This window comes from Mus musculus, chromosome 13, assembly GCF_000001635.26.
Source record: "Mus musculus strain C57BL/6J chromosome 13, GRCm38.p6 C57BL/6J".
NCBI classification, from domain to species: Eukaryota; Metazoa; Chordata; class Mammalia; order Rodentia; family Muridae; genus Mus; species Mus musculus.
This window is the reverse complement of record NC_000079.6, coordinates 112,862,583-112,887,698: the sequence shown is the minus strand read 5'-3', so window position 1 is coordinate 112,887,698 and position 25,116 is coordinate 112,862,583. Positions and strand designations below refer to the sequence as shown.

Sequence of the window (25,116 nt, the reverse complement as noted above, 5' to 3'; positions counted from 1 at the left end):
CCACTCTGAAGGATATAGAGACAACTTTTTATGAAGTTAACATTTCCTGGGCTGCGTGTGCAGTCATGTGTGTTCTGAGAAAATGAGCCCTGTGTACACAGAGTTACCGCACTTGTCTTTATCCTGCTTTTGTAGCCCAATTCTGGCGAACTGGATCCCTTGTATGTGGTGGAAGTCCTCCTGCGCTGTAGCAAGGAAAGCCTGAAGAACTCAGCCACCGAGGCAGCAAAGCCAGCGAAGCCAGACGAGAAAGGGGAGATGCAGGTCCGTGCTGCCCTCTGCACTTTCAGAGCTCTTAGCTACCGTCGCTGTGTGTGCTCATGCTGAACACACTGCCATGCTGTCTGAATTAGAGGGTTCAAGGGATCTTATCATCGAAGTCATCTCAAGTCTCAGGCGGGTGGTGTAAGAGCTGTTTAGTTTTTCTTTATCAACTTACAACCAGGGAAATAACGACAAAGAGAACCGCAAATTCCACGCAAATTCGAGTCTCACCTGGATGTGTTGCCTTCTCCTCAAGTGCTTTTCCCCGCATCTCATTCCAGTCCGGCTGGAGTGTGCCTGTTCCTTCCTGCTACTACTTATTATCTGCTTAAAAAGTGCCTAGTAATTAGAACACAAACATGAATAAGCTGGACTAGCAGAGGGGGTCTTCTGTTTAATGTACCATTCACGTGACTCTTAACATTTGCAGTCTCTATTAAGATTTGGGCTTTGTGGTAAGTAGCTGGTCTACAAGGATTGTTTATGCCTGTGAAATACTGTAAGTGCTGCTTGCTTTGATGGATGCACATTTGGAAATGGGGAATTTAATCGTAGTGTTACATTTGTAGGTTGTTCCAGTTTTGGTGCATCTCCTGTCTGCCATCAGCACTGTCAGGCTCTATATTCCAAAAGACCTTCGACCTGTGGACAACAGACAGAGTGTCTTAAAATCCATACAGGTATGTATGTCCACTTAGAACCTAGATATAAGTTTTATACAAATAGGATTTATCTAGAGATGACTGAAATTCTTTTAAATGTATTTCAGAAAACAGTACAAACAGAATAATGAGTCACAGCAGAAGTACAGGTAGATATGTTCTGAGTGCAGCAGCATTAATCGCCACTGTGCTGTGATATCATAAACATAAGTGTGGGGAAGTTGGCTAAACTGTCGAATATCATTTACTATACCACACTATACAGAGTCTATTCACTAGCATTTGAGAAAATGATAGTAATTAGAGTAGGAATCTTTTAACAAATTTCTTTATTTTCTCTGTTTGAGTATTTTCCCTGCACGTATGCACACACGCCTGCAGCCTACCCTGGAACTGGAGGGCTGGATGGTTGTGAGTCACCATGGGGCGCTAGGAATTGAACCTTGGTTCTCAGCAACAAATGTTCTTAACTGCTGAGCCATCTCTAGCCCTTAGGGTGCAAACCAAGTCTGCAGGCTTCCTAAAATGAGTGCTTTTCTTGAGAATTTTTAAAAATGTTCATGGAGATGGTAAGTACTGTTCTAAAAAATTATCTTAATATATTAATGATAGTGTACACCAACAGTCTGTTAGCAAATTCATTGGAAGGGAAATTAAATACACTGCTCCAATAAAATTTTTTCTAATAATTCAGAATAATACCATGACTGATACATACTTATCACTTTTCAGTCAACACAAATCCTGCAGTTGTATAGGGAAAATGATTAACCTTGTCCTTCAGGAAAAAGTCACCATCTTTTTTTGTTTAATCTTTTAAGTCAGAATGAATTTTTTATTGAGGTAAATTGCCCCTTACTTGGCTTGCTTCACTTGCTGAAACATCCTGACACAGCCCATGTTCCAGACAGACGTTAGCTTCAGCAGGAGCTTCCCTTAGGCTCAGGTTTATCTGTACATCAGACAGACAGGCAGGTTTCCCCTTGATCTTATCAGTCACCTGCTCAAAAGACAGCAAGAGTTGCAGATGAGCAACTAAAAGAATCCCTTCACTTGAGGGTTAAAAAGTCCTCTCTTGCTTCTTACTGTACATTTTTAAACTTCAGAACTAAAATTTTAGCCTGATAGTTGTGGTGCACCCCTTAGACAGAGAAACCTTTAGGGTGGGGGGGGGGAGTAGTATTTCTTTGTCTTTATACTTAAAACTATATATCTTGATTTCTTAAAAAGAAGGATTGGTCAAGCTCATGAATAAAATTATATGATTTTGCTATGGCATACCTTCCCTGTTGAATAGAACAAACCTTTGGTAAATTGCTGGTAATTTAAACTCTTTGCAGTTGTGGTTTTTATTCTTTGGTGAGACTTGGGGGTGGGGGGATATTATTATTATTATTATTATTATTATTATTAACCATATTCAAGATAGTAGGGCTCCCTAAGCCCCTCCCCCTTTTCTGGGGCCCTGAGGTAGAAACTGAGGAGAGATAGAGATGCACAGTTGGGGTCTGAGTAGGGCCAGAGACTCTGCAGCAGCTGAAAGGGCTCTCTTCATCTCTGTCCTTGCTGGGGCGGGTGGACCAAGGCTTCTTACTCCTGGAGACCATGTGGGCCTTGAGGTCCACCACTATTGTTGTAGCCATATCTGTTGTCACATAAGGAAGTGAGCTTTACAGAGTTGTCACTGAGAGCAACACCAGCCTATCACCAAGGATGGAAGAGTGAGCATTACTATACAAATTGCATAAAACAACCTGGTTCTCATCACAGCCCAGGAGGCCCTTTGGTGGCCCTTCAATGCCTGCTTTGCCCCTTCTTGATGTCATCCTACTTGGCAGCTTTCTCCCGGCGGCATGTCAGATCCACAGTGGACACACTGCAGGCAGGGACACAGAAGGCCTTCCAGTGAGCTTCCCTCCCGGGTTGGAATGGCCTTTCCCCAGCTTAGACAGCAGTAGTGGCTGCAGTGATAATAAAGGCTGGCCAGCCCCACAGCTTTCCCGAGGGGCCATCCACAGTCTTCTGAATGGCAGTGATGGCTTGGTTCGTGCCCTGGAGTCCTTCCATGACATTCGGTTGTCATTGTTGACTTTGGTCGTGAGCTCTAAGCAGTTGGGGATGCAGAAGGTATTGCTTACAAGTGAAGTGCCACTTGTGGTTTGTACCCATCACTTGGGTATGTGTTGGGGCATCAGCAAAAGGGGCAGAGATGATGATAGCTCTTTTGACTCCACTCTGCAAGTGGGTCCTGGCCCGCACTATAAAGTGAAGACACTAGCAGACTCCACAACATACTCAGCACCAGCGTCACCTGATTTGATGTTAGCAGGATGTTGTTCCTGGAAGATGGAGCTAGGCTTCTTCGTGTTGATGACAAGTTTCCCATTCTCAGGCATTAACTGTGCCATGGACTATAGGTAGGGCTTATACTGGAACATGTAGACCAAGTAGTTGAGGTCAGTAAAGGGTCATTGGTAGCAACAGTACCCGTTTTGCCCAAATTGAAGGCAGCCCTATCAGTATGGCAAATTCTTTCACCTTGACCATCAGTGTCCCATCTGAGGGTTGAGGCTAGCATTGCGGAAGAAGATGCAGCAGTCTCTGAGACAGTGAAGAACAGAGAGCTGATTTTTACTCTCTTTGCTGCTTTTTCTGAGATAAGACCTCATTGTGTTGTCCAAGTTAGTGTAGTAATCATGATGCAGAGGCATCCCAAATGCCTCACGCAGTTAATCCATACTACTGTGTTTACCATACTTAGGGTAGAACCTAGGGCTAGTACATGCTGGGTAGGTCCTTGTTATTCCGATTCTACCTGACGTTTAGAGTACCCAGCACTGACTTCTGTTGGATAGAAGAACCAGCCCCTGGGCCATGACTCCTCTGAACTCAGGATCTTATCGTGTAGCCATGTAACAAAAGTTAGCAAAAGGAGCCTTATGAAAAAGTTTGATTTTACTCAGTAGGGCCCTGGCTAGAAATGCCCAAATCATGTAAGAGTTGAATTTTCCTAAATGATAGGAAATACATTAGATAGTTACATAGGGTGGCAAGATGCTATACCAACTTAAACATGCAATAATAGTTTTACTAGTAAATCATGCCACACCCAAAACTAATGGGTTGTGCTACACAATGTTAGATACATTAGAAGACTATAATCAGTTGGTATTAAGTTATAGCATAGCAATTGAAAAGGAATTTTCAGGCTGTAACGGTGTTTATCTGTAATTCAGAACTTGGGAGGTTGAAGCAGGAGGGTGTCAGGTTGCATAACTTGTGCAGCAGAGTAATCCCCTAGTTTATCCTGCCCTACTTTCTCCAAAGTGAAACCTCCAAAAACAAATGCCGTGGAAAATTGCTCTCCAGTTGTGGGAAAATATATGTAGAGTCCTTTTTGTGGCCATAAACACAGTAAAAGCGAGCACAGAAGGAAAATGGTTTAGTACGACCTTATTGATGAGTTTTGTGTATTTTATTTCAGGAAGTTCAAAGGCGCTTTCCCGACGGCGTTCCTCTGTTAGATCCGATCGATGATATGGGCATCCAAGATCAAGGACTGAAGAAAGTCATCCAGAAAGTAGAGGCCTTTGAGCATCGCATGTACTCACACCCACTCCACAATGATCCTAACTTGGAAACTGTTTATACACTGTGTGAAAGAAAGGCCCAGGTCTGGTAGAGACACGTGACTCTTAAGCTTTGCCTTTCGTGTGTGTGTGTGTGTGTGTGTGTGTGTGTGTGTGTGTGTGTGTGTGTGCGTGTGTGCGTGCGCGTGTGTGTGCGCATGTGTGTGTGCGTGCGTGTGTGTGTGTGTGTGTGTGTGTGTGTGTGTGTGTGGGCACCACACGCATGCCCAGCGCTGGAGCAGGCTTGAAGAGAGTGGCAGGTCCCCTAGGAGTGGAGTCCTGCTTGGCTGTAAGGTTCCATGTGTGCATGGGCAGCAAGTCCTTACCACCAAGACAGCGCTCCAGCTCCTGGAAATCATTTTATAGCAGGGTTCTGTGTAGTTCATTAAATAGGTTATTTTCTTGACCTGCTTTTAGTTTTGAAGTCTTTTAGATAAACTACAAATGCTGGAGCCTGACACCATTGCTAGTCAGTTAGGATTCGCCAAGAAGCCTAGGGCAGCAGAGTGCAGCCAAGATTCAGGGTAGCGCACGTGTGTAGCATTGTTAGGAGCCACAAGAAGGAGAGATGGATGGTGGGATTAATAATAGCTTTATTTTAGTCAGTGTGCCTACAGTGTTGTTTCATTGTTATGCTACAAGACAGTCTTTTTTTGTTTTTTCGAGACAGGGTTTCTCTGTGTAGCCCAGGCTGTCCTGGAACTCACTCTGTAGACCAGGCTGGCCTCCAACTCAGAAATCCACCTGCCTCTGCCTCCCGAAAGCTGGGATTAAAGGTGTGCGCCACCAATGCCCGGCTACAAAACAGTCTCACACACTGGGCTCTTTTCTAACTTAAGTTTTATGTCTCCTGTAGTTTTTGCCGAAGTATTTGGCTCTGTTTATGTAGGTATTTCAGTCAGAGAAATCCTAGAACATTTTTTCTTTTCTGGAAGGCCTGATAGTCATGCTAGTTCACATACAGCAATCGAGCATAGAAATCAACTTTATGACAATTCATCAATTCATAGCAATAGATTGATATTATTTGCTGAATTAAACTCGGGATCACTCGGGAGCTGTGTGTAATATTGTGTCTCAGTTTTGTCACTAGAAAATGCTGGTTTGATCTTGTTACCTTTTGAAGTTGCTTTACGATTTCAGTCATGACATGGCTGTTTGTGCAGGGGATTGCATTTAAGACCTTCTCTAAGCAGATGTACAGTGAGGGATGGAACTCTCGGAACTCGGCACACCAGGAACCTGAGTAGACTAACTCTTCCTCGCCTTTATCGTTTGCCGTCATGGTACCTTACTGTTTAACAGCATACAAAGCTTCGGAGTTTCAGATTCCATCTTTTTGATTCCTAAACTTTTCTTTGTTTTTCTTTCCCCCCTGTATTTATTTATTTATTTATTTAAGATTTATTTATTATTATATGTAAGTACACTGTAGCTGTCTTCAGACACTCCAGAAGAGGGCGTCAGATCTCGTTACGGATGGTTGTGAGCCACCATGTGGTTGCTGGGATTTGAACTCTGGACCTTCGGAAGAGCAATCGGGTGCTCTTACCCACTGAGCCATCTCACCAGCCCTTCCCCCTGTATTTAAATCATCCATTTCAGAATATGATTGCTTTCTTTTTCTTATAGAACCATTCTCTTGCCACAGTTAGAAAATAAGTAATATTTACTGATCGTCTGATTTAAACCCTCATTCACCTAACCCTAAAGGTACACTCATTTAGTTATTCATTTCTGCGTACTAAATATAGGTATATTTTGTCTTTTCCACGTATTTAGCATATCAGCTAGTGTTTGAGAACTTTTCAGGTACGCCTCTTCTCTCCTGAACTGCATCTAAGCTCCTACAGCACACACACACTAGACTGTCGTGAAATTTTAATGAAGGAGATGGGCAGGATGACCTTAGGAAACTACTTTTATGTGGGGTGTTGTTGTTTATCCCACATTACACTATCCAGTTTATTGTTAAACCGTCTTTCCTTTTGTATGCCTTAGATTGCACTAGATATCAAGTCTGCAAAGAGAGAACTGAAGAAGGCAAGAACTGTTCTGCAAATGGACGAGCTCAAATGCCGCAAGCGCGTGCTGAGACGGCTGGGCTTTGCGACATCGTCGGATGTCATAGAGATGAAAGGACGGGTGGCTTGTGAAATAAGCAGGTAACATGTCCTTCCACAGAGACTTTTAAATTATAGTCTATAGTGTACACGGACAGCACTTGTTAGAAAACTGCTGTTAAGAAGGTTTCATCATGCTTTCATTGTAAATACATTTGGACCATGAAGTTGAGAAATTAGAAAAAGTCTCGTGGATCCCAGTAATTACCATAGGTATTTCTAGCTAGCCTATTGCTGTATTTTCTATGAAACACATTTTCTTGTGTGTTGAGATTCCTATATAATTTGTATTTATTATATTGTAGTTTATATATCATCTTGTGTTTTTTATACTTTGAAAATGTTCTGCCTTGACACTTAACTCTGATGACCGTAATTCTTATATATAAGGAGGACACAAGAGAGTGAGCAAGTTTTACTCAAGTTTGGGGTAAGAGGAAGATACACAATGGCGTATGATAGGCTGCAGCTTCAGTTTGGGTATTTTGCATCTACAGATTCAGCTCACTTGTAGATAGAAAATTATGTTGAAAAAAGTAAATGCCTATGTAGGACATATGTATAATCCCTTTTCTTGATCTGTACCCCGCACAGTATAGTGCAGTTGTTCAAGGAGCATTTCTATGATCTTAGATGTAAGTAATGCAGACATGACTAATGGATGTGTGGAGGTTTAAAGCTCTTCGACACTCCAGGGTGTTGGTTTCCTTGGGATTACCTAGGATTTACACCTCATGGGTACTAAAGGACTGCTGTATTTTTCTGAGTTAGCAGTTCAGGAATGGTTGGGTCACATGGTTCTGGCTCAGGATTCCACTACACATGAACCCCACCCCACCCCCACGCACGGATCATAATTGCAATGAGATAGTCATTAAGTAAAACCCTAGCAGACTCTATAAAGTGAGTTGTATTTGAATAGATAGATCCTTCTCCCTCTCCATTCCCCCCTCTCTTTCCCTTTCTCCCTCTCCGGGTGGGCCAGTTTGGGCATCTCCATAGCATGATCAACTCAGAATGGGGACTCTATAGTGAGGTAGAAGTTGTTTTCTGATGATGTTTTGTAATCTAGCTTAGAGAGTCTACTGCAGTACAATCAGTCTTTTGATTACATTTGAGTCAAAATTCTCTTAAAGTCAATAGAAAACAAAATTCTACCTCTTGCTAGGATAGTAGCAGCTATTCTCCTATAGAACTCCCTTCTGTGATTAAAATTTTCTGTACCTTCACTGTTCTGTGTGGTCATTAGCCATGTGTAAGGATTTAACAATTGAAATGGTTACTCGAGACTAGAGAACTGATTTTGTATTGTTTAAATGGAAGTTGTCACACATACGGGGGTGAACCGTGTGGTAATGCAGTTGTCGATGATGCAGGAAAGGACGTATTGTTTTTCTTTCTCAGTGCATCTTTAAAGTACATCAGTTGTTTTTCCATCATGATGAGTGTTTCCTGCCTCAGAAGCTAGTCTGACTCTGTCCTCCATTTGAAAGCCATAGGCCGGTGGCCCATGAGCAGCAGAATTCTTCCTGACAGTGTATGTAGTGGTGGCCGCCATTCTCAGTGCACAGAAGGTAGTTGGGAAACTCTTTTTGAAATGTCCTCAGAGCCGGGTGTGGTGGCGCACGCCTTTAATCCCAGCACTTGGGAGGCAGAGACAGGCAGATTTCTGAGTTCGAGGCCAGCCTGGTCTACAGAGTGAGTTCCAGGACAGCCAGGGCTACACAGAGAAACCCTGTCTCAAAAAAAAAAAAAAAAAAAAGAAATGTCCTCAGAGAGTCATAGACTTGAGAAGTGGTTGGGTTTGGAGTGTCCTGGGCCAGGCTTGTTGTTGCTGTTTATCTGTGTCAACGCTAGAGACACAGAAGCGACTGAGATGAAGAAGACAATGCTTGGTCAACCACGTCACGTGCCAGCTCACTGTTACAGATGGCATGAGCTGGATTCCCCGGCCAGAGAAACGAAGAGTCCAGAATTCTAGGTCTAATCTTCCTTTTAAATACATAATTACAAATTATGCATTTAGTTGGCTAGCAAGCCAGATAAAACCTTTTAAGGTAGATTTGATTCTTTTTCTTCAACGTGTGCTATGGTTCAGCTTTCCTACTGTACAGTTAAAAGTATTCACCATGATGTAATAGTGATTCATATACTGCAGGTACTGTTAAAGGAATAATACCTAGAGTTGAAGGATGAGTGTAGAAATTAAATTACAGCCTGATTTCATCTCAGAATGATGAATATTGACTTTATCCTGATATTTTTCTATTTATAAAAATAGCAAAGTATCAAAGTACGTTACTTTTTTTCTTTTGGTTTTTTGAGACAGGGTTTCTCTGTATAGCCCTGGCTGTCCTGGAACTCACTTTGGAGACCAGGCTGGCCTCGAACTCAGAAATCCACCTGCCTCTGCCTTCCAAGTGCTAGGAATAAAGACGTGTGCCACCACCACCTGGCTTTTTCTTCAAATTTTGTATAAGCTTTAAGTCAATTTGAAATCCCATCCTGCTTTTCCCTCTCTCTAGAGCCTGCCCCTGACTCATGCGCTTTCTTACTTTTTCCTACCCAGATAATTGCACTGCCCTCTTTTACTTGTTTACTTGGTCTTCAGGGTTACTAACGTTCTGTAGACTGCTGTCAAAATGTCCTTCCCAAGTTCACGTTGGCAGCGCATGACTAAAACTGAAATCATGCAGGAACATCCTTGCCCCTCTGCAAGGATGACAGACACACTAGTATTCTTTCCAAAGCATAGATCTTGTAACATCATTCTATTTGGTAAAAATTTTTCGGTGATTACCTGTTTGTTCATTTAGAATAAATTCCAGAATTCCGTATGGTCTTGCCTTCCCTCTCTAAACTCTTCCGACATCCCACAGATGTCATTTCCTTTGCTTGGTCTGACCATTACCCCACATCCTGCAGGGTCCTACTCAGTGTTCTCCAACGCCTTCTGAAACTTGCTGTGTGTCTGCAGTCAGCCTGAGGCCTGGCAGGTTCATATACAGGACAGCATCCTTCTACACTGCCTTTAGAGCATCCCTTAGGTGACTGGTGTGTTGTCTTGGATCCTGCTCTATGCCCTCGCCCATTAGGCAGACTATGTCCTTGAGGGGTCTTGCCTCATTTCTGTTGCTGTCTGCTTTTGCTCAGCTTAGGTCCCAGTTCACTTTTAATAGACTCAGATCTAAGTTTTGACTTACTTTGAAGTTATAGTGATAAACAGTAACAGTTTGCATCTTTATTCTTTCATGTGAATAAAATGTTCTTAAATACTCAGAAAATTTTATCGCCTTGTTATGAGTAAATATTCTAATAATTACTGTACAGAGCTAATAAATCTTTAGTATATAGAGAGTAATTCGTGAGATTCTTAACCAACTTAAAAACAAAAGAAAATACTTACATGAACAAAAATAGAAATATAAGATTCTTCCTCATTGAATTAATTGTTGAAGGGAAAGAGCCTCCTTACTGCTGTGTGGTAACAACCTGAAGCAGCTCAGTTTCTGAAACTGTTACTTGGCCGGGCATGGTGGCGCACGCCTTTAATCCCAGCACTTGGGAGGCAGAGGTAGGCAGATTTCTGAGTTCAAGGCCAGCCTGTTCTACAAAGTGAGTTCCAGGACAGCCAGGGCTACACAGAGAAACCCTGTCTCGAAAAACCAAAAAAAAAAAAAAAAAAAAAAAAAGAATGAAACTGTTACTTGGTACTTCATATGTAGTCAAATGTTGACAAGATGGTAAAAAGAAAAAACAGAAAACATTACTGAGTAGTCTAGTCATAGCAAATGTCTTATCTTCTAATGTAAATCCAGATATGAAGGTGATGCATAGTTACAGAGCATGATCATGGCCTCATTAAAATACTGTCTTGACGATGCAAGCGAGGGGCCTGAAATAATAAGCTAGCACTAAGGAAACCTGGACCCACTGCACTCCAGACAGTGCGTACTCTGAATGCAGTGGGGTCACGTGGCTGCTCCCCACTGCAGATGCCCTGAACTCTAGGGCAGAGCTGTTCCAGAGTCAGGTGAAGAACGCGGATGAGCAGTACTCGCTCCATTCAGGTTCTCACCTGCCTGGGCCACACTCACGATCAGCAACAGCTGAAGTACACAAGGAGTCTTAGGGTGCATTCTAGTTATAATTTCTGATAAAATTGTTTTCTATTTTGATATTAAACACAGAATTCTAAGTGACTAGAAGTTAAGGGATAAAAGAGTTTTTTGCATCAACAAAATAAGCATTAAGAAATGGTTACTTGAGTATCCGGATATGTGCATTTGGACATTGTAGAGTGTTTAATGCCTGCTATTTACATATTGGCAAAAAAAAAAAAAAAGGCCTACCAATTCCTTTAAAAATCTTGGTTGTACCTATAGATCTTTCCTCATGATTAGATAATAATTTTGTTAATAACTAGCTGTTAAAGATCCATGCTTATATTGTGACCTGTGACATGTACTCTCTCCCTAGTGCGGACGAGCTCCTTCTAACGGAGATGATGTTCAATGGGCTTTTCAATGACCTTTCTTCAGAGCAGGCAACCGCACTGTTAAGCTGTTTTGTGTTTCAAGAGAATGTGAGTTAATATAATGTGCTTTACTTATTCATACATCGTTTTGATTAAATCATATAATGGATATTTGTTAATAATAAATATTGTTGTTTTCATGTTTATATGCCACATGATTAAGCCAAACAGAATATAATAAAAAATTTTGACATGATAGTATTGTGCTTAACAAACTAACTTCTATTTTAAAATGTTTCTATTCCCATTTTTTCTGTAACGTTAAAAAAATTTGAATATTACATTAATCTTTCAAATATGAAAATCAATATCCACAAACATTTATTAATCACCCAGTATTTACAGTGCATAGATCTAGACAGGAGCTGTGTAGGAGAATGAAGAAGTTGAACAGCTGCGTAGAAATACCTGATGCTTCAGTTCTCACTGGAATGAGTAGGAATAGAAAAGGCCTCCCCAATGTGAAATTTAGTTGATGCCCAAATGAAAATGACGAGGCAAATGCACACATTCAGAGAGCACCGCTTCTGCTCAGATCAGGACACGTGCCTTCCACCTGTGCTACCCTGAAGATAGAAATGTGATCGGTGACTTGCTCATGAAGGGAGGCTCTCAATAGCATTTCCTAACATTCATTCTATATAGTTTTCCTGTGTACCAGTCCTGTTGATAAGCTTTTGTTTCTCAAAAATAATATGGGATGTAGTTTATGATGTCTTATGTAATGTGTTTACACACATATCCACTGAATTGAAACTGAGTCCTGCATACTAATTCTAACTAATCTGTAGCTGCTTTTTAAAATATTAACCTTTCAGCCAGACCCAATAGTTCAAGTGCCTGAATTCCTAGCAGTTAGAGGAAACTGAAGGTGAGGCAAGAGTCTCAGGAAACTTGCAGGACAGCTAGCCTAGCTAACACATTGACAAGAGAGACACTGTTGCTAACACGGCAGCAACATGAGGACCTGTGTGACGCTTGAAGGGCATCTGCCAGCATTTGCACTTGTGTGGCGTGCGCGTGCACACACACACACACACACACACACACACACACACACACACACTTATTTAAAATCCTCACAGTCCTGAACATACTTTTCTTATGGTGATGTCATTTTTTTATCCTGACACATATTTTCTCTCTTTAACAGAGAAGAAGCCCAACACAGAATTCAAGTAGCTTTCTTTAAATGGTTATAGTAAAAGATTAAGTTGTTGTCGAAGTTAGAGATTAACAAATTCTACTACTGAGAAAAACAATATTAAAAGTATTGAAAGTCAGACAGGCTTGTGAATGAGCTCTTGTAATCCCAACCCTCAAGAGGCAAGTTCAGGGCCAGCCTGAGCTATGCAGCAAAACAGAAAGTATTAAGTCCAATTAAAACTTGAATTATTACATATTTGATTTACATTGAGAAATATAAGATTAGGGACAGTATTTAAGTATTCACCCTACATTTTTCACCTTCTACAAACTTTCCTAGTAGCTATCCTCACAAGTCAACTGTGATTGAGCTATTGATGATACGCACACCAGTAGTAGTTACAGTGGTTGCTTTCTTCCCTGTTCCATTTGTATCCACAGGAATTGCCTGGGTAGCACACTTTGCAAAGTTAGCAATGTAGAACTTTCTTCTAGAATGTGATAACTAATGATGAAAATACTGATTGTGTGTATGAAAATCGATAGTGATTAGAAATTCCAAATGCTAATGATTGGAATCTTGTAATTTGGTGTGAATGCATAGAAAAACTTTACTTCATTTCAGCAAGCAAATAGTACTTTAAGCTTGAGTTTTCATATTTCCTTTTCTTTTTCCTTATCATAGTCTAGTGAGATGCCCAAACTAACAGAGCAGTTAGCTGGACCACTCCGACAAATGCAGGTAAGCTAGTCATATGAAACATGATTCCCACACTCACAGGCTAATTATGGCACTGTTTCATTCATTCCACAGAGTAAATAGAAGTAGAAATACATTTGCTCTCAGTTGTGTCTTTTAATTATACTTTATTAACTTTTTGGATATTCAGTCTAGTGACCAAGCATCTACTTTCATTATTGTTACGAGGTATGTGCTTTGTAAACGGAAATTTAAACTACGGTGAGTTAGGCATACTGAATTTCTATTTTCTTTTGTTTGTTGTTGTTTTTTTGTTTTTGTTTTTTCAAGACAGGGTTTCTCTGTTTAGCCCTGGCTGTCCTGGAACTCACTTTGTAGACCAGGCTGGCCTCGAACTCAGAAATCGGCCTGCTTCTGCCTCTCGAGTGCTGGGATTAAAGGCGTGCGCCACCACCCTGGCTTTTCTTTTTTTCCTTTTTTTTTTTTTTTTTTTTTTTTTTTTTCCTTTTTTCCTTCCTTAGTATCAGCCATGGTAATTTTTTTTTTTTATTATTTCATTTATTTTTTTCTTTTTGTTTTTTCAAGACAGGGTTTCTCTGTATGGCCCTGGCTGTTCCGGAACTCACTCTGTAGACCAGGCTGACCTCGAACTCAGAATCCACCTGCCTCTGCCTCCCAAGTGCTGGGATCAAAGGTGTGCGCCACCACTGCCTGGCATTTATTTTTCTCTTAGGGATGCGTACAGTTATTTTACCCGAATGTATGTCTACACCACATTGTTCAGTGCCCATGGAGGTAAGAAGAGGGTGTCACATATGGCTCTCCTTGACCTGGGACTGAAGATGGTTTTTAGCCATTGTCCTTGTACTGGGAGTTGCACCCAGATGCTCTAGAAAAGAAGTCAGTGCTCTTAGCCACTGAGTCATGTCCAGCCACCATCTTCTTCAGCATTAAAAAGTAACATTTAGTTCTAGTGTTTATTAGCTTTACTTTTTAAGAAGAAACTTTAAATATTTAGTTTTTCTACTTATATGTATATGGGGGTGGTGTGTGGGTGTGAGCACAAGTACCCCCATAGGAGGGCATTGGACTCCCTGCAGCTGGAGTGAGTTACAGTGGTTGGGAGCCATCTGAAGTGGTCTGAGTCTCGGGAAAAGCCGCTTGCTCTTAACTGCCATGCCATCTGTAGCCCTTAGTTTCTCTTGTAAGACAGTTTCATGTCATTATATGGCTTTCTGAGGTTGTTCAAGAAACAGATTGGTTAGATGCTGCTGTGGGTTTGGGTAAGCGTAGCGAGTTGTAGGGTTTGTAGTAAATAATGTGACTGGCACAGAGGGTAGCACCCTCTGTGCGTGTTCCAGCACTGGGATTGATACCCTGGGAAGGCATGACTTGCCAGCATGAGTCCTGTACATGCTTAGAAGCACAGGATCTCCAACTCACAGAGATAATACTGAATATCTATCTCTCCTAAAAGGAAAGTGATTTTGTAGAATCTTGCTTTGAAAATCTAAAGAAACAGTGGTATGGGAGATACTCAGTAAAGAATGTTAATTCTGTCCTTTATTCTTAAAAGGAATGTGCTAAAAGGATTGCAAAAGTTTCAGCAGAGGCAAAGCTGGAGATTGATGAAGAAACTTACCTAAGCTCATTCAAGCCTCACCTGATGGATGTGGTGTATACCTGGGCAACTGGGGCCACATTTGCCCATATCTGCAAAATGACAGATGTTTTCGAAGGTAAGGCTGTAGTCATCTCACTTTGTACGAAGTAAAGATTTTACTCATCAGGTATGGTGGCAGCGTGATTTGAAGCTTCATCTCTTCAACTATATTTCCTCTCTGCCCACAAAAAAACTGCTGCTCAAAGAATGAGGTCTTTAATAGCTCACAGTAGGTAGCAACAATTGGGTCAGTGTACAACAGAGTTTGTGTTCAGAGGGGCCAAAGCCAATGAAGTAATAGTCCACCATTTTTGTCACCAAGCTTTATATTAATTAACAGTGAGACTTGCTACCATATGTGTTCAAGTGTGTGCAATGTATCCATCTCCAGGAAGTCACAGTGACATGTGACAATAATAGTGCAAGCAGAGAGTGTGCCATGCACCTTTTATCCTATCACTCATGTGGCAGAGGAAGGTAGATCTCTTGTGAGTTCAAAGACAGCCTAGTCTACAGAACAAGTTCTAGCCATGAGGACGACATAAGATAGGATTTAGTTGAATTGTTTTGTGGGTATTGGTTGGTTGGTCCTTTGTTTTAAGTACTGGGTCTTGGAAAAAATGGTTTTATGAGTGTAGTACTTGGTGGATAACCTGGGTTTTATCCCCAGCACTCATGTAAAAAGTCAGACAGCAGCAGCACTTGTCAGGGGCTCAGGTGAGCTCCAGGGTTAGTAAAAGACCCTGACTCAAAAAAATGCGGGGGGAATAATTGAAGACAGTAGCCATCAGCCCTGGGGTCCGTTTGTTTAACATCCCTGTCGCTCCTCCCACCTCCTTTCGGTCTCCTGAATGCTGAGGATAAAGGCCTGCAGCTCTTGATATCTCATCCTACATCTGTTGGTGTTAGCCTATCTGTGTAAAGGCGCTCACCATCTCTTTGTCTCAGCAGGAGCAGTGCTGGGACTGGCCAGGGTTTCCTACTTGAAATGTGTCTTCTGTGACTGCTCTGTTACAAATACTAGTAATAGAAACAGCAAATCTGTTTGTTGTGCCGGTTTTTCCAAGTCTTGGTAATGGTTGATCAGGATCCTATGGTTTGCCTCACTAAGAGGAAGTGAAGTATAGTTGGGGACGCTCAGCCACATCCTCAGCCTCTGCAGGCCTGCTGTGCAGTCGCCCAACCTCCACTCGAGCCCTTCAGGGGGCTCCCCTTGTCTGCGTTTAAAGATAGATGAGGAAGCAGCCGGGATTCTTCTTCCCTCTGCCCTATTAGTCATCGGCATTTGCTGGCCGCTGTCCTCACATGGGGTGGCATGGCTAAAATGTGCTCCCACATCCATCTACCTCAGCAACTCTCCTGGGTAGAAATGCTCTGGCTTCCTTAAGAGTCGGTTCCTGGCATCACTGCTCTCCTTGTGCGTCTGTTTCAACTCTAGCCCAGCTTCCCATCAGCCGCGCTTCAGGAGGAGGAGAGCCAGCAGTCATCTCCGTGCCCAGATCATCACTGCATGCGCCTTTGCTTTTCCTCTTCAGATAGATCACTGCCTCTGCTGTTGTGACTCCCAAGGTCATCTTCAAGTCTCTGTCCTCTTCCCAAGTCCACGTTAGTCAGTATCCAGATGCACTAAGCAGCTGTGGGGAAGTCTACGTGAAGGAATAGTTCCTAGGAAGGCTTGACGAATTCTGAGATTGTAGAACATAGTTCTTGGGGTCAAGGGGTCCTCAGTAGTTAAGAGGACTCTTCTCTTGTAGAGGACGCAAGTTTGATTTCCACCAACTACATGGGAGCTCATAACTACTTTTAACTCCAGTTCTAGGGAAATCTGACACATACTTCTGAATTCCTTGGGCTCCTGTATATGTGCATACAGTATTCCCTGGCAATATGCACATATTGTTTCTGCTGTCCTAGTACATAAACCTCCTAAAATTTCTTTCATTATTTTTTAGATTTGTTTTGAGTATATATGTGTCTGTGTGTGTTACCTGCCCAGAAGTGGGCAGTGTACAGACACACACATACCGCACACCACACACACACACACACACACACACACACACACACACACACACACACAATCACACTCTTGACCTAATTTTTAATGTTTGTATTTATGGAATATGGAATTGCCCCATCCTGGCATTTTACAGCTTAAATGTGAAATACACACTATAGTCTCATATATTTGGTCCTCAGCTACTGTTGCTCTTTTGTGAGGTTTTAGGACCTCTGAAAGATGGAGGAAATTGGAGCAGAGGGGTTTCAGTTTGGCCCTCCTCTCACCACCTCGATCCACCTAGATGGGGTCCTGCTTGTGGGGAAGGAGGAGGCCCTGAGTCCGTGTGTAGTCGTCACAGGCACAGCCGGTCAAGCCTCCCAGTGCCTTCTTCCCAGGCGAGGCTCAGGGATGTCGATCAAGTCCGTGTGTTTGCAGACGGTTGGCCAGTGTGGGAAGAAAGAAGATCCTAGCAACCACAGCTTCCTCCTCTGAGAAGTCTGTAACCTGAGGCTGGTCCCTAAAGACTGCCCACCTCCTGTACTGTAATAACAACACCCTGACTTTCTAGATTGCAAAGCAGGTGTCTTCCATCAGAGAGAGCACAGCCCACTCTGGATTTTGTTGGTTTCTTCAGATTCTGTCTGCTCCATGCCCATGCTGCCTCAGTCAGGTTCTCAGGACCAAAGTCAGGACGTGAGGCACGCCTTCTGTAACTCCTCCTGTGACTTCCCCATGATGGCTGCTGAGCCATAGCCACAGTGGGGAGAATGTAACTGAGCCACACTTCACTGCTTTTGGTTCTGGCTTTTGACTCATTTAATGCACTTTCTCACCAACGGCCAGATGATGTCACAAGAACTGTATAGTAGAAGTAGACTTCCAGTGTCTTCTTCCCAGAGGAGGAGGAGATCCTCATTTCAAATGCTATTTCCTGGTATTCGCGGATGCTCAGTAGAAGAGTTCTTGTGGACGGCCCTGGGATTGGAATCCCAGTACTATTTGGACGTAGGGTCTCACTGTGTAGCCTTGGCTGGCCTGGAACTTGTTACGAAGACTGCCTCACACGCAGAGAGCTCCTTCAGTGCTAAGACTAAAGCTGTGCGCCATCATGCATGGCTTCCCTGTTTCTATCTGCTTTGAGTTTGTATCGCAGTCATTTATCCCAGGGACACACTGGAACATAATCTAGAGGGGGACTTCCCAGTGTTACCAGGATAAACTAAAGCTTGCACTTCAGCTAAATGTTCCTAGTGCAGTCCAGACATTACAGTGAGGTCCCCAGAGTTTTCATTCAATCTGTCACACTTAAAGAGAGGAACTCAGGTCCCGCTTTAGACAAGTCTTAACAAGTAGCACCGTCCACAGCTTTAGCTTTGATTGATATTTGTCTTCGAGTTGCAATCCATAGGGAAAAGTTTGTTTCCTCTCTTGCTACCTCTAAAAACACACTGTAAAAAACAGACAAAGCATTGAGGAAACAAGCTAATAACCATGTTCTCTCACAGGCATGCTTGTAGTGTCCAGAATCCTGAGTATGGCACACACAGGGGCCTGAGAAGCGGGACTCGGTTAGGCATGGATTTGCTGCCTGACAGACGTCCTTACAGGACGTGAGCTGGTGTGCTGCCTTCCTCAAGTCAGTCTCTTCTCTAAAACCAGGGAAATTGGTTTACCTAGCTCTAAAAACATGTCACTGCATCCTTAGAATATGTCCTTTACGGCCGTTAAGGGGAGGTGGGGGGGTAATTAAACCTTTCCTGTAACTGCCAGTCATGTTCTTGTGCTTTGCAACTTCTCTAATGTCTTATTCCTCCTGGTTGGATTCACAACAAACTCGTGAATTCCTTTTCTGTCCAGGCAGTATAATTCGTTGTATGAGGCGTCTGGAAGAACTGCTTCGACAGATGTGTCAAGCAGCAAAAGCCATTGGAAACACAGAGCTGGAGAACAAATTTGCTGAAGGTCAGTAACTAGTTTATAAGCCTTTTATGGTAATGTAGGCAAATCTTGAGACTTGGAACTTTTACACAACTTATAATCGGGACATTTTAAGATATCTTTAGCTGGAGTATCGTGGAGCGTCCTCTAATAGTGTATATATTAAAAGTGGAATATTTAGATGGGACATTTTTAGGGTTTTGTTTTATATATTACAGATTCCCAATTACACATATTTATTGACTACTTAGTATGTGTCCAGCATTGTTCTAAAACCTGTAAGAGAGAATATAAGTGCAATTGGTAGAGCTTCTCTTGTAATGTGAGGGAGGTGTCGGTCGATGGTCATTTAGTCTGCAAGGAAAGGAAAGAGACGACACAGAGATGACGTTTAAGGCTTTTTCCTATGCCCGGAATGTTTGAGCAACATGAGACTAGTGTGGTTGGAACACAGTGAGCATGAGTGAGAGATGGGAGAGAAACAAAGTGGCCAAGTCTGTAGAGTAGCAGGAGGATGCAGGGAGACAGGTAAGGAAGAATGGTAAAGTGTAAAGAGGAGGTGGAGAGTTGGGGAGCATGCTATTTATAGATGGCTCTCATCTCCACTGTGTCCTGGGCCAGACAAGACAGACATAGCCAGTCCATGCTGGTGATTTCTAAGTTAAGTGTTTTACCATCTTTCATTGCACACTGAGTGATTAGACTCTGTTGATAAAGGCAGCCATGTAAATTGTTCCCATGTCTTCTAATATGAAAATAACTGCTTGACCTGGGTCATCTACTTCAGACAACTTAGGTCCTTCTCTAGACTCTCTCTTACTAGCCTTAGCCACTCACCCAAGCCATAACACAGGGTAGCTGGCAGTTGAAAGAGAAAGGACTCGGTCTCAGGTTCTTCGGGTGGCTCTTAACTCTTAAGCTAACAAGCTTTTATAAACTCTTACTAGTTTAGTCAGGCCCGAGCCATAAAACCATTGTTTGAGAAAGCTATAATGCTTTATGGTCTTGAAAGCTTAAACATTCTTTTCTTTTCCCTTAGGAATTACCAAAATCAAGAGGGATATTGTATTTGCTGCCAGCCTCTACTTATAGAGTTCAGCGTTATCCACCACCTGTCTGATTGCAACTGACTACAAACGCTTCCCAGTGTTCAGTGGTTCACAAGCTTTTTATTATATTTAAGTCAACATCATTCTGAGAAGGCATGTAACATACACATTTGTACATAGCGTCTTTCAATAAAAATGTACAGGTGGGACAGTGTTTTAGTGACAGGCTTCATTTTCTTTAATTGAACTGTTACTCATTGTGTTAGAAGTAACTGTACACACATAAAATGGGCATCCAGGAGGTATAGATAGCAGCAGTCCTTTATAGAATGGTCTGTACAGCAGGAAGTAATACGCATCCCCCTGCCTTTAGCCTCCAGCTGTTGCCTTTGAAGCGGGCCAGCGCCCCTGTACCCTTCAGGGCTCGTGATTGGTTGAGTAGTTCCGTGAACTGGCGGTTTCATGGAGAGTCGTGTGTGGATCCTCTTCCTTTCTCTCTTTGTAAGAATGTGTGTCCTTGAAGAAATCGGATACATACAAAGCCTAGACAAAAAGGGCAGAATATTAGTGGTGTGAATTTCAGGAACCAATTAGAAATGTAAAAAAATAACCGGGTAGGATGGTTGTAGTGGTGCCTGGAGAAACGGGCCAACCAGAGCTACAGTAAATCACTATCTCAAAAAAAAAACCTGGCTAAAAGAAAAGTATTTTGAAGAAAATTCTTCAAAATGTTTTGGCAAATAGCTTCATTCAACCAACACTTAATGAATTATTTTTAACTAAATTAATTTTCAATTCATGAAAAAAGGAAATTAGTTTTTACAACCATAGGCTTTAGCACCAAGAATTTTGCAACGCTGACAAAGGATTACTCAGTTTTCACCTGTCTGACCTGTCCTTTTATTAACATTCAAATCAATTAGTGAGCCACATTCTCCGCCCTGTCTGGTATCTTTCTGGGATTTATCTAAATGCGCAGCAGGCGGCCTCTGGGCTGCTGCTCTGATACTTACAACCAGTATAGCCATAGCAGCTCCCTGAATGAGTCCAACTGTGACGTCACTCCAGTGGTGTTTGTAGTCAGACACTCGAGAAAGGCCCACATATATGGAAAAAGCAATGAGCCCAAACTGGAGCATGGGTCGTAAGAGTCTTGCCCAGTCTCCCTTCATCCTGGCTTGAAGATAAAGCTAACAGAAAAAGGGGGTGGAAGAGAGAATACTTGATTTAAGAAGCCAGTTGAAAACTTGACTATCACCCAGCACACTTCTAAAGTGTTGACATTAAGAGCATCAATATTTTTACAGATGAAATAAAACTTTAGGCAAGTACTTTAAAGCAACACACCCTGTCCCTAACAGCATTGCCCCAGCGACTTGCATTTAGACAAATGTACTACCTATTTAGCTGGTCCTTGCCCTTCCAATCTTAAAGCAGGGTTTCACTGTTTGTGACTAGAGGGTTTCAAGGTAGTCCTTCCCTGTGGTCTGTGGAATATTATAGATAACATTCCAATAGGTTATCTATAGTGCTGTCGTTTCTTCCTAGACTTGGAATAAACTGCTAGAATTCAGACAAGGGTTTGCCCCTTCCCTAGGCCTGGTTCCTACCTTGCATATCTAAGGATTGGACTGTTACTCTGCCCAAATAAGTAGTGTGGGTCATAGTGCACTCAGGGGCCAGGAAAGAGCTCTGCCCTTCCCCTAACTCTGTTGCCCTCTTCCATACTGACTACCTCCCTTCCCACTATCTCTGGCACATAAATACCTGAAAATTTTGATGTAGAAGGAAATCTTCAGTGAATCTATAACCATTTTAAAAAGCAAAACAACCATGCTGCTTTTAGTTATTTTATAATAGGTATAATTCTTGCACTCAGGAGAATGGAAAGTTCCAGGCTATCTAGGACACAAGACCGTGTGTCAGGCCTCCCCACAAACACCCTGCCACCCCTAAAAATAAAAATGTAATTATCAACATTAAAAAACCTTCAGGCTAGGAGGGATAGTGTGCTGACTAGTTCATATCAACAAGCTAGAGTTGGAGAAGAGGGAGCCTTAATTGAGACAGCTCCATAAGAGTGGAGCCCTTGCATATTTCCTTAATTAGGGATCAATGAGGGAAGACAGAGCCTATTGAGGGTGGTGCCATCCCTTAGCAGGTGGCCTTGGGTTCTATAAGAACAGGCTGAGCAAGCCAGGAAGGAGCATTCTTCCATGGCCTCTGCATCAGCTCCTGCTGTGTTGGAGTTGAGTTTCTGTCTTGACTTGATGATGAACGTGGCATAGAAGCATAAGCCAAATAAACCCTTTCCATGCCAAGTTGTTCTGGCCATGGTGTTATCACCGCAATAGGGACCCTAAGGCAGTTTGTAAAATGCTTGCTTTGGAAGTATGAGGACAGCAGTTGGATTCCTAGCACTCATATAAAGAGGGCATGTACTATGATTTGCATTTACATGGGTCCTTGACCAGCCAGTCTAGCCTCATTGATGGACTCCTGGCTCAGAAGGGGAGGAAAACACTCCTGAGGATGACACCAGAAGTTGTCCTCTGGCCTCTGCATGCACAAGGGCACTTACATAAAAATAATTACGTATACATAAGTCTGTCCAATCATTTATGAATGGCTGGAATACTGTTTAAAACTATTTACAAGGCATAGCAAGAGCATGGTGTGAGCATGTAGTTACAAGGTGGCATAGCAGTCGTTTAGCTTATTAGCTAGGTTGTGTGCTACTGGCTCTCTATAGAGCCTCTTTCCCCCAACCCCCGCTTTTTTTGTTTTTGTTTTTTTCTAGACAGAGTTTCTCTGTATAGCCCTGGCTGCCCTGGAACTCATTTTGTAGACCAGGCTGGCCTCAAACTCAGAAATTCGCCTGCGTCTGCCTCCCAAGTGCTGGGATTAAAGGCGTGCACCACTACCACCCGGCCTAACCCCTACTTTTTAAAAAGAATTTCATCTCAAACATTATTTCCACCTCAATTATGAAGTTCATTTTAAAGTTAAGTTTCTGGGCCAGAGAGATGGCTCAGCAGTCAGGAACACTGCTGCTTTTCCAGAGGTCCTGAGTTCAATTCCCAGCAACCACATGGTTGCTCACAACCATCTGTAATGGGATCCAATGCCCTCTTCTGGTGTGTCTGAGACAGCTACAGTGTACTCATATGCATAAATAAATCTTTAAAAAAAAAGAGGTAAGTTTCTAGACTACATCTGAAGCCATCTGGGTACCGTGAACAAAAATTCAGCTGTACACAACAGGGTTTTTCCTTTTTCAGATGCAAGAGATATCTAAGAATTACAAATATTTGCAAATAAAGATATTCTGGGGGGAATTTTATCTAACTCTGCCGGTAGGTTGGGCACACAACACCTCTGAGTGGAGTTAGGAAGGTTCATTTTGATAAATCTGGCATGTGGGGTACGAAAGATGGGGCTGGAAGAAACATTTCCTGTTTAGTACTGCAAAATCCCTCTCCTTTCAAAGGAAGCCTGTGGCATGTTAATTTTCTGCAAAATGTTATTCCCCAGTTCGCAAGGGAAAGATCACTGACTATGGACCAGCTGTCAGTCAGGTCCAGCACACCCTGGGCGTCCTCTCCACAGCCAGTTTCTTTTCTCGCTCTTCCATCCACACAGGTATTTCCCTTTACAGAGACATGGCCTCCACCCAGAAATCACGTCGCTGGGTTGGGGCTGAGGTGTCTATGTCTCTTGGTTGTGGTTCTACATTAGTGACTTTAATAGTCACGGTAATCATTATAAAAGGAACACCAGAACCTGGCATTCTGTTGTCCCTGTCCTCACAGGTCACTCTAGAAATAGAATTCCCAGGAGATGGTGCAGAATGAAAGAGACTAAAAAAATTAAACCAAACAAACAAAAACCACTTTACTGCACTGGACATTCCTCCCTCCCTAAATTTTCATCTACATACAAACCTCAGATGCCAGACAAGTTCAAAGTCTCACACGAAAACTGCCACGAGGCCATTCTCTTTCCTTCCCCATCCCGCTCAGTGCTTCTCAGCCTTCCTAATGCTAAGACCCCATGTAGTGGTGACCTCCAACCATAAGATCTCAGCAAGTGAAGTCATGGAGTAAACCCAGCCACGTTTTAGAAACCAGGTAAGAAGGGACTGGCCTTAGCAATGAACCAGAATCCTCTAGAAATGCCACAGGTCAGTGACCTTTGTGAAAGTGCTCCAGGTTGTCTTAAGAAAGTTGTGAACCTTTCTGCTCACTACAGGGCCCAGTGTTCACTGAGCTGGAGGAAGGGAAGACACAAGCTCCTCTTGGTTTATCTGAGACACCACAGATTGTACAGGCAGCTTCTTACTCCTTGGGAGTGAACCCGACTAACCAGTGGTTACACCTGGAGAAGGTGGTGGACTAACCTGGTGAATTTCCCTGCAGCAAAAGTTCAGATGATTCCAAATTCATGCTGACAGTCTACCACCAAGACTGCTGGTTTTTTAAACACTTGAGACAATTTGGGGATTCCCCCATGCTAGTATCACCAAGGACTGTGCCCTCACATCCTGACAACCATAGAGGCAGGAGTGGGAGGTATGGCCTTTGCCAGGGTAATTGGGTCATGGAGGCAGAGCCTTCCTTAATGGGACCCAGGAGTTGCCATACCATTTGCATTAGAAGTGTGCAGCCAGTTAGTCCTCCTAGAACCTGACTCACACAGGTCTGTCAAAAGCACATTGCTGCTCATAAGTTGTCTGGTCTGTGGTGATGGATTATAGCACCTAAGCACCTATCCTAAGTTAGGGTATAGCCAGTCCACACTACAATTTCTGAAATTATATTTAGTTTCCATTAAATGATATGATACCACATCTGGAAACAGACTGTTGGGCAATGCAGCTGGTTTCTTTCTGTTTTGCCTAATGGCTGACCCTGTTAATAGTGTTATGGTCTCAGGTTCCCCCACTTACCATTTTAAACTGGAGTCAAGGGGTCAGTTATCTGGGGGCTGAGGATGTCTATAGCTCAGTGGTACTTAACTGATATGTGTATGCAGGAGGGGCTAATATGATTTCTAACACTATAAAAGGAGGAAAGCTATTTTTAGAATGGAAAGATAAAAATGTTTAAAGTCTAAATATTTGACCTTTTACTGAAAAACCCCCAAGGCCAGAACAACACTAACAGCCTACTCAACACAAATACACCGAACAAGCTATAGAGATTGATTCACCTACATCTGAGAATGAATCTGGCCAGGAGAAGAGTATAAAGCAGGCATTTGGTCAGGCTTCTCTTGGCATCTCTGCCATTCATGGAGACCCTAATTTACATTTGTCTTTGAGCCATGAGTTCATCACCTGCTCAGTGCTTCTCCCCAGTTTTAAAAGATCTTCAAGAGACATAATGCTAAGTGGTCCAGGGC

At 42.6% G+C, this 25,116-nt stretch overlaps 2 protein-coding genes across 3 annotated transcripts in view; one reads left to right on the top strand and one right to left on the bottom strand.

The window, feature by feature from the left end:
- The window catches only part of Mtrex (Mtr4 exosome RNA helicase), a 59,601-nt gene extending 39,682 nt beyond the window's left edge, over window positions 1-19,919 (top strand). Inside the window, exons 19-27 of the mRNA NM_028151.2 lie at window positions 136-264; window positions 834-944; window positions 4,411-4,599; window positions 6,557-6,720; window positions 11,158-11,263; window positions 13,047-13,103; window positions 14,638-14,800; window positions 18,584-18,688; window positions 19,704-19,919. Coding sequence (NP_082427.1) covers window positions 136-264; window positions 834-944; window positions 4,411-4,599; window positions 6,557-6,720; window positions 11,158-11,263; window positions 13,047-13,103; window positions 14,638-14,800; window positions 18,584-18,688; window positions 19,704-19,756 — 1,077 coding nt within the window. The 3' untranslated portion in view covers window positions 19,757-19,919. The remainder of the gene's footprint in view (window positions 1-135; window positions 265-833; window positions 945-4,410; window positions 4,600-6,556; window positions 6,721-11,157; window positions 11,264-13,046; window positions 13,104-14,637; window positions 14,801-18,583; window positions 18,689-19,703) is intronic.
- Window positions 19,805-25,116, bottom strand: part of Plpp1 (phospholipid phosphatase 1) — a 67,118-nt gene continuing 61,806 nt past the window's right edge. For both annotated transcript variants that reach the window (NM_008247.3, NM_008903.2), the window contains exons 5-6: window positions 20,727-20,903; window positions 19,805-20,256 (exon numbers count right to left, since the gene is read on the bottom strand). In NM_008247.3, the coding sequence (NP_032273.1) occupies window positions 20,131-20,256; window positions 20,727-20,903 (303 nt within the window). In that variant the 3' untranslated portion in view covers window positions 19,805-20,130. The remainder of the gene's footprint in view (window positions 20,257-20,726; window positions 20,904-25,116) is intronic.